The following is a 10,137-nucleotide window of genomic DNA, read 5'->3' on the forward strand; positions in this document are numbered from 1 at the left end:
CATTTCATCAGTTGTGTAGATCTGTTTTCCAGATAGTTATGGCATCGCTCGTACGCTGCCGCACCGCGGTGCTCACAAATCTATTAACACAAAACAACAAAAATACAAAAACAAGCGCAAAAATTAAGGACACCGTATTTGTCAAGACTGAAAATTAGCATTAAATGTAGTTAATTAAATGTAGTACTTAGTTAATGCTTTAATGGATTAAGTTAAAGCTTTAACAGAGTGTAAGCTATAGTTCTGCCACGCAGATCGCGATTGGTACTTAATAACGTGTCTGCCAGCCTTCACCGGCTTTCGGCTTCTAAATTTACAACCAGTACAATATAGAAAGTTCCCGGCTGTACGAAGTTCATGCACTTTGTCGGCCAAATGTAACAGGAATGCTTCGTCATTGTCCCAGGATAAACGGCAAACCTGGCACTGGTATCGGCCGCTCATGGTCGAATTTTCTTCGGGAAACGGCACTGTTACAGGTGGAGTTTCCGCGAATCTGCCCGGCGACATAAAGGATGGTTCGCTGACTTTGTCCTCCTGTTTTACTTGGCCAGCGGAAAGTTGTTCAGGTACAAGTTCTCTGGCGCTGCCACTCGTTTGCTTGTGCCCATCCACGGCTAATTATAAAAATAAACGCTACGGTATTTAAAAAACAATAAACACTTTGCTGACAGATGTTCGACCGATACATGGATGACATCAAAATTCTGATATCACTGATAATTTAATGCTGTAGTTTGTTGTTTTATCCGTGGTTTTAATAGTTAGACTTTAATTCGATTATTAAATAGTTTACGAGAATAAAATTGGAAATGTTATCCGACATACCGCTTCCGCCTCCAGCGATACCGTGTTTTGCCTTTCTAAGCTTCGCATCTTCTTTGGCGGTGCGTATTTCTTCCCAATACAGATTATCCATTGCAATGCTCATGATAGAACGTGATTCATTTCCGGTGGCGGACGTATGCGCATCTTCGGCAATTGTCCAGTCCAGTCCGGCCCAAGGAGCTTTTCGTTTTTCGCGACGAGATATCCGCCATACGCCATGCCGCTTCTTAATCGTCACGATTGCATGCTTACCATGATCTGTACATTTGAAAGGGGAACTTTTCGTCGTGCGTGTTTGATGAGTTAAGCCAGCATCCCTGATTATCTCTTCCACCCAGGACGTTCTAGCTTTAACGTGCTTCTTTATCGCATGATTGGACCAGCCTTGCTTAAACAGCCCCAGAACAACCGGTCGCAGTGCGCCGTACTTTTTTTGATTTCGTTCGGGAGCAGTCCTTCCCGCTGCGCACAACTGCTGCCTAATGCAGTAACTAGACACACTGGTTTTCGACATAATGCTGCAGCAAGTGTGACCTTGGTCGAATAATTCCAGGATTTCTTGGTTGTCTTCGGGAATAGGGTTGTGTATGTCCCAGCCTGTGCGATTTCTGTTTCATTCTCTGGTACGTTCTGATAGCCTGCAACTCAGAGCCATGTTATGGAAACGCTTCTTTTCATATGCACTACGACTGCATTTTGATTTAAATGCCCATGCTATCATGTACAGCAGGTTTATATGGAATACGGTGATGAAAAATATCAATCAAAATTTATAAACTATTAAACCGACATTGGCTATAATACCTCACTGAACACAGTAACAATTTCCGCTGTGCAATAGTACAGAGTGAATTGCTTACTCAGTCTTATGGACGGAATAAACGAATCAGTCCTTAAGATTCAATAACAACTGAATAAAAAATTCAGCTTGTTGCTTTCTTTACAGCAGCAATGATCACTTAAGGACATACATACACAGTGACTCATGTCCTCGCCCTGTTAAGGTTAGGTGTTGTACTAGGTTCGGACCATCAGATCTTTGATCAGATTCGCAGTGAGTAATACTACTGTATTTCTAGCAAAATTAAAGAAGCTGACGCTCAAAAGTGGAACCGTAATAATTCAACTACTTTCAAAGAAGTTCGTAATAATTCTCGCATTAAAAGTGATATTTTCGCTTATTATTTGGTTATTACGTATTATGCAAAAGCGTGCATTCATTATTTATGTTCAAAATATGAAGCTGCTGTAGATACCAGTGCCGTTTAACCCTTTTGCTCGTTATCAAAGAAAGCCAGCAATACAAATTGTTTTATTTGTGTTTTCAACGATTTACGCAGTACCATCGCTTGTTGGCTTCGCCAGAACTCGACGCTAGCTTTTGTTACTCATAGCTTTTATCACTGGAAAGTGGAAACCACGCCCGAACTTTTTGCTTCCAAAAAGATAAAAACAGCATTTCTCTTTTTTAACAAACCTTCTAATAATGGTCATTATGCAGCACAACTGATTAGTTTTAATATATGTAAAGACCTGATACAGTCTACCCTAGGGTAGGTAAGCAGTTGTGTACCTGCTGCCGTTAGACGGCTGAAGTGCAACTTTACGGTATTCATGGTGCTTATGTACCGTGGCGGACCTGGCCATAATTTTTACATCGTATTGTCGCCTAAATCTGAATACATGCGTTGTTCAAAATATACACTAAACAAATGACTGCTTATAGACAAATGCAGAAGAATCCATGATCAGAACCAGACCCAGTTTAAATACACTATGGACAGTTTGGAGCACCAAAAAAGCCAGATGCATTACAGTAAGTAAATCGGTTGGGAGAAAACGGGATGCGGGAGCGTGTACATTGTACGTATAATCGTATACTGTACTATCATCCTCTTAATGCGTGGGCCGCGGTGGCGATGAGCAACCTAGTGTCTGGTTGAGTCAGGAAAAATTGTGAAATAAAGCAATAAGTTGGAATCAATAAAGCAATCAATCTAATCACGAAAAGCACCAAACACCACTGACCTACCATTACCCTTACAAAAATTGCATTCCACATACTGAGTCTGCACTCTACTTTGCAGTATCAATCCGAAACAGGGATATATAGAAAACTTCGTCTGTTAACCGCTCATCCTGCATAGTCCTAATCCGCACGTTATTTCTTGACGCATATAAACCGCGCTCATAATTTCTTGGCAACATATTCTTCAGATTACATCCGTTTTCTCTAGCGAAGAAGTCAGTCAATCAGGTTTATCATCTGCGGAGTTTAACGTTGTGCAGGCAGCAGTTCCTCAAGTAACGTACAACTTAGCGAACTTTATTAGTAGATGGTATACGCCGTTGTACAAGTTGTACATGTTAATGGAAAGTTATCAAGTTTTCTAAGGGTAGCCCGCGCGTAAAATAAAAATTCCAGGTGTCTTGTCTGTGGTCTTCGGCATCCAAATCTGTTTTGTAAAAGTGTTCGAAATGCGACAATTGTAAAAGATTGTTTGGTGAGAAGTGTTGAAGTATTAAGCGAGCATTGATATGCTCGCCTTCAGGAACTGAGGGCGACGTTTTGTATAGTAATTTCGCACAGCACGAGATACGTCATGCGATGCGAGTTGAATATTCTTTTACATAGTAAAGGATAAAGTACAAATAAACGTACAATACAAAACGGCACATTACAGCACACACAGCGCAACACATTAACAATAAAAAATACCACATCACATTATCGCGCAATACGCGCACATTATTCACTGCAGCAACTATGTACATCTGGATCTTAGACGCTTAAACAAAATCACGGAAAACTGCGGCAGCGCAAAATGTGCCGCGAATGTGGACATCTATCTGTAAAATAACTCAGTGGACAGTTTTTATACAATGCATTTTATGATTTTGTGGTGTACTTTTTGACTGGTACTTAATAATGTGCGAGCCCATTTTCACCGGCTTTCGGGTTTTGTATTTGCATCCGGTACAATATAAGAAAGTCCCGGTAGAAATAATTTTTTCATGTTCTTTGTTTGCCAAATGAAATAGGAACGCTTGCTCCTCGTCGTAAGATATGCGGCAAATCTGGCACTCAAATCTTGCGTTACGACAGTTGAAATTTTCGGGAGGAATCGAAAATATTCCGGAAGGAACTCTCGCGCATTTGTCCGCCAACATATTGGAATGTTCCATTGTTTTCTCCCGTTGTTTTCTGTGGTCGGAGGCAGGCTGCTCAGGGGCAACGGGTGCTGTGAAGCCGACTCCCGGAATGAACATTTCCTTGTGATTTCCGAGCTCTAAAATTTATAAACAGCTTTCTGGTATGGCTGAGCCAGAAAAATATATGTACCGTATAAGTATGAAATTATATTACCATCCTGCAACTCGTTTTGTGTACTCGCTGGTCAGTAGTTTAAATTTGTACCTTTGGTCCATTACCATAACAGCATTGGGCACTTATGAAATTACTGTATTAGCTAGGTGCATAAAATATGATCAGATTCTATCTTTAATCCCTGAAAATGCTAAAGCGGCGTTCTGTATTATTACAACACCAGCGCGCACGGGATGACTTTATCGTACGTATTCTATACGTAAAGTACAAAATGTGATTACTTTCATTTTGATGCAGTCTTCAGCTTTTTCACGGTGTACGACTTTGTTTACTTAATAATTTTACTTACTTACAGATTTACTTAATAATTTGCAGTCTTTTCTTTAAAGATTGTGTTGATCTAAATCACGTTTCTTGTAGTTGTAATTTCATAGTAATCCATCTCATCGTACATACCAATCCGGTCTTTGATGGCGTCTTTGGCGAAGGCGGTTTTTATGTGGTTGAAGCCCACATCCTCAGTAGTGACGCCACTACAGACACATTCGCCCCGCTGGCTCTCCAGCAAAACACTGCTATTTCCACCCGATTCGCTTGCGAATTTCGACGGGCGCATGTCTTGGCTGGCTGGATCACGCTGACCAATGTTCCTTACGTCCTTTGCTTCGGGGCGCCGCAAAAATAGTCCCTCAGCTTCCTCTTTCATAGTCGTCACGCTGTCATTGTTATTCTGGCTTGTGCATTTCGGTAAAGAGCTAATTGTAAAGCTTGTTGTCGCTGCAGGACCACTGCTAGGAATAATCGACCGGCTTCTTGGTGTTAGACCAGCCTGCCTTATTATCTGTTCCACCCACGTCTTGGAAGTTTTAGCGTGCTCTGCAATCGTACAAGTAGACCATCCTTGCTCGAACAACCCCAACACAATTGGTCGCAACCTATCGTAAACCTCTCGATTCCTTTCCAGAAAGATTGCCGTTCTCCCAGCTGCGGTCAGTACCTTTTTAATGTGGTAAAAGGACAGCTTGGTCTGCCGCATTATGTCGGAGCAAGTGCGGCCGTTGTCGAATAATTCAAGAATTAATTCTTTTTCGTCCCGGGTGGGGTCGTACCTATACGGTGCCTCACTAATCTTTGCCATTCTTCCCCGTTGCAGCGATTGACTTTGGGGGGTGCTGCATGTTGAGCAAGGGTTGTGCAAAACTTGGGGAATGGTTTCGGAGCGGTCCTGGGTGTTCAGACCAGTGATCCCTCCTGGTTGCAGATTTGGTTGAGCCTCAGGAAATGGGAATTGCACTAAACTGTATGCGACTGCGTCGGTGTACGGAACCGTAAATAGATATTTTGCGTGCCGCGGGATGCTATTCAGAATTGGCGTCGCGGGAATTTCGGTATTGCTGATAATGAGATGTTGCCGTGCCGGGAAATATCCGCCCCACTCAGCACACTGTATATTACAATTATACATGTCGTGCCCGTTGGCTATGATAGCAGAGGACTCAAAATAATTCGTTGTGATTTTATTTTTCGTTAGACAGAAGGCGCCACTCAGGATCGTTGTAAGTCAGACCTACAAAATAGAAATATTATGGCTATAATAGTAATTAGTAATTAACGCAAGGGTCGTGGACTCGTGCTGCGCGAGCTACAACCATCGCGTAATTTCCACTGATATAAGAAGGAAATGCTACACATTAATTTTCTAATTTATTTATGCTGTTTGTACAAGTACCGAGTGTCTGGCTACCCGACCCGATATCATTGTAGTTATTGTCTTTTACTTAATTTCATCTTTCCACATTTGTTCTTGGCAAAACAAAATTTTTAGAATATAGTCTCGCTTCTTACCGGTATGATTGCAGAGCCTTAATTTATTTCTGCTAAAATGTTTTGTAGTGAACCGTACTTCCGCTGCAACTACTCTAGGGATCGATGAGCAACAAATTTTCTAAAACTTCTATTTTGTCAAACCACTTACTTTAACATAAAATCAAGTAAGGGAGCAAGGTTACAGTGGTGAGAACAAACAGCGAGCAGTAAAAGCAATAGCATGATAAAACCGAATAATACAACACATACGACTCTTTTAACGAAAAGATTTGTGTTTGGGTACGCCCACCAAACCATTGCCGAATAAAGCACTTTCTAAAGGTTATGCTAATATTACTCTCCCTTTACGCAAAAAACCAAATTTTTCTGAGAGGCGAATTGGTCCCTGGTCAGTGGAATGCAATTTAGAGCCAATGCATGCCTACCCACATGCGCATATGCGTAGTATTTAAGGGATTTGGTTCGGTACATAGGACCAAATTCATGTACATCCACTGGAACTTTCGCTGTCACGCCCCGCCCCCCCCCCCAAACGCTTTTTTGCATGGCTCTATGATATCTTGTAGCCAAAAGATTTGTATACCTAGACGTGGAACTCGTTTGCACGTGCAACATCTGGTTGGAAAGTTATGAGTGGACCAAAATTTCAAAAGTTTAAATGCATTCATGTGTACATCTACCAAAAGTCTCATTATAAACCGATCAATGATCGTCTTCAAATTTCGCCCGTAAATGCACATTAGTATAAAGATCGTGTTTACACCGAACCAAAGTTGCATCATTTTTTTTCAAATTTTAAAATGAATTTCAAACCTGGGAGTGAAAGTTGCTGTGGATGTACAGTACACAAATCTGGTGCTATGTCCAGAAGGTCCAAATTTCAGGCGTACTGTATTACGTTGGCGCGTTAATACACAACAGTTCAAAGAGGACAACTTAGGTACATAGACCTCCAAATAACGCCGCTTCGTCATCATAGCTGTTTTTTTAACTTTGCTAAATACCTACATAATTTTTTTATAAGATAACCAAGCAAATAAGATTAGCTACTGTTATTATACGTTTAAACGGAAACAGCAAAAACCAGCATTCAGCATTTCCGCATTTTATGATAACTGCATGAAACGAATAACAGTTATTGTTTTACTTTACCTTTCATTCGGTCGATCGCGATATCTTTGAGTATGCCGAGTTCTGTACAACAGCACCCAATAGTATGACATCGATGCTGTTCATTCAATCATATAACATGGTACAGCATAACATACGGTAAGCGAGTACAGCGAAATCAATCAGGTCATCACGGATGGGGTTATACTGCAATAAATCAGCGGAAAGAGATGGTTGGTGCAGCTTAAAGAAACAAACAGCATCGCAAAGGTTGCTGTGCAAAGCGCTAATTTTTGTTGCATCCAGTTTGGTCGGCTAAACACGGAGCCACGGGAAAAGGTCTAACGGGATGACGCTGGTACCTATTCGCCAAGAAAAATCGATAGTTTAAGATTAATAAACAGATTAGTGTACGGTTGCAGACACTCACGTCATCGGAAGCTGAAAGGAAGAGGAACCTGGAAGTATGAGCCACCTGGCAGAAAGGTCAAACGCTAGAAGCATTCGTTGTCGGAAAGTTGACACATTTTGTATTTTCAGTGACGTCGCAAGTTTTTGCCTACATTTCAAGCAAAGTGCAACACTGTTCAGAATTTTTAGGGGCTGCACAATTCGGCATTTAACCATGGAGAAGCGAGTTGTACTGCTTTTTTCAGTAACGTTTTAGTCTAGCTCTTAAATGCTACGACTGTTTTGAGTATGTGATATTTTCACGTGAAAAAAGATAAAGGTTTTTTAGGGTGCGTTTTCCGTGTATAAACTTCAAATATCAATTATAGTCAACGCTTGCCCAATATGGTAAGAAGACACCTTCAGTATCTGTACATATATAGATACTCTGTATATCATACATCATTGATTCAAGATTAATCATACATCATTGATTCAAGATTACGGGCTTTAAATCCTAAAATTCGTGGGTGTACATGTGATCTCTGGAAAGGGATCGTCCGTCAGTCTCCATTGTCCCTAACACAAAAACACCGGTAAACAAATATTATTGTAAGACAAAATTGACTATTTACATTATAATTACCTAATTTACATATATATATTTGATTACTGATTTAGTTTTCGTATTCTTTATCTCCAACGCTATCTTATTAAGGGATTTGGCCGGTACATAGCACCAAATTCGTGTACATACACGGGAATATTCGCTTTCGCGCACTTCCAAACGCTTTTTTGGGTTGCTTTTTGACATTGTGTAGCCAAATGATTTGTATACATAGGCGTGAAATCCGTTTTTGCGCGCAACATCCGGTTCGGGAGTTATGGCTGTTAGAAAATTCCAAAAAGTTTAAATGCATTCAGGTGTACCAAAAGTCTCATTATGGACCGATCCCTTTCAAATTTTGCAGGTAAATGCGCATGACCATGAAGATCGTTCTTACACCGATCCGATGTTCTAGCATGCTTTTCAAATTTTAAAGTGAATTTCAAAAATTTTAAAATTCGAAAAAAATCGTGGAAGTCTGGATCCGTGTAAGAACGATCTTCATGGGTATGTGCATTTACGTGCAAAATTTGAAAGGGATCGGGCCATAATGAGACTTTTGGTACACCTGAATGCATTTAAACTTGTTGGAATTTTCTAACAGCCATAACTCCCGAACCGGATGTTGCGCGCAAAAACGGATTTCACGCCTATGTATACAAATCATTTGGTTACATGCACAATGTCAAAAAGCAACCCAAAAAAGTGTTTGGGAGTGCGAGACAGCAAAAGTTCCCGTGTATGTACACGAATTTGGTGCTATGTACCGGGCCAAATCCCTTAATTGATCTACTCTACAGTAAAACAATTAATTGGCGTGTTTTGTGTATATTAAAATGTTGCAGCTTTTAAAACCGGTAAACGTTACACGATGTCAAAGTATTACTAGTACTGTAAATGAAAGTATTCCCATTTCGGTTATTATACTATCTCAAAATGCTTTAAAACTAAATGTTTCGCATTGCCTGTACAGAGTAGAGTGCATACGAAGAAAACAATAGATTCGATGTACGAATCAGTTAAGCGAATTATCGATTATTCCTTTTTCGGTATGGGTATCCATACGGTTTCGGTTTTGGTAATCCCCCGAGTTTATTCCGCAGTGTGCTTGGTTCCACTTCCGGTGCGATCTGGATTTACGGTCACCGGCTATTCGGCTGTATGACTGTTGAGGCTAGAATCTGCAACAGATTGTTGTGCTTTCGTGGGACGCACCGCTGTGAATCATACCCGGAATAAATGCGGCGAACCGCGGAATCGCTCTATCCCGCGGACCACGCTTTTCCGATTCATGTCAAGCCGCGCTTGGCCATCTCGGCGGGTCATACTTCTAGCTCCCACAAATAAACAACCGGCGCCATGACCTTGCCGGTGACCTCTCCTCGGTGCGGAGAGCACGATCGCGTTCTGCAAAAGATTTCCACCTCTCGATTAACGGCTTCGTCAGAGTGTACCAGGACACATTGACCTTGTTCGGGATGGCTGATCCCGTGCGGCATGCGGAGAGCGTCATAGTAACCGTCCTCTTCTCTGGGCCACCGGATCACCACGTCTGCTGAAACTATGTCCGACTTCCCTCAGGACGACGTCGATGCTTTTTGTCAGCCTGCGCTTTCTGAATAGCGGCTAACCACACGGCGTACAAATAACCCTGCTTGAATAAGTGGAGAATCTGTTTCCGCCCCAGCTCTCAGTTTGAACCTTTGACTATTGTGCTATTCGGTTTCTAATTTGAAAATAACAGCTAATGTCAACTGCGATGGTTTCTTCCTTTTTATTTTGACATCTGCACGTGGCGCACTTCGACATATAAAGGCATCTGCAAATCTTTTCGACTAAAATGGTCTATCAGTATCTAGACCATGGCAGTAGCAGCTCATGATGTACTCTGTATGTACTAAATGGTGAAACGGAAAGGGGTGAATCCTTATCCGTATTGTAAATGTGATCATTAGTTAGTGAGAGGAAGCGATTTTGTTTAATTACAGGTATGAGACAAGATGTACATACTATAAAGTGAAGGAAGCCAACGGTGGCAGCTGTCCTT

General features: G+C 41.3%; 1 protein-coding gene across 2 annotated transcripts; it reads right to left on the minus strand.

The window, feature by feature from the left end:
* LOC129592283 (uncharacterized) lies at nt 1-1,732 on the minus strand. 2 transcript variants are annotated; one of them, XM_055488279.1, is made up of 3 exons: nt 1,689-1,732; nt 829-1,466; nt 1-617 (listed from the first exon to the last, which is right to left on the minus strand). In XM_055488279.1, the coding sequence occupies exons 2-3, from the start codon at nt 1,340-1,342 to the stop codon at nt 208-210; spliced, it is 924 nt and encodes a 307-aa protein (XP_055344254.1). In that variant the 5' UTR covers nt 1,343-1,466; nt 1,689-1,732; the 3' UTR covers nt 1-207. The 2 variants fall into 2 exon arrangements, with proteins under 2 accessions (XP_055344254.1, XP_055344252.1); XM_055488277.1 differs by having other exon boundaries at nt 1,633-1,732.
* Nucleotides 1,733-10,137: the final 8,405 nt, after the last annotated feature.

Source organism: Paramacrobiotus metropolitanus, unplaced genomic scaffold, assembly GCF_019649055.1.
Source record: "Paramacrobiotus metropolitanus isolate TYO unplaced genomic scaffold, Prichtersi_v1.0 Parri_scaffold0000051, whole genome shotgun sequence".
Classification (NCBI taxonomy): domain Eukaryota; kingdom Metazoa; phylum Tardigrada; class Eutardigrada; order Parachela; family Macrobiotidae; genus Paramacrobiotus; species Paramacrobiotus metropolitanus.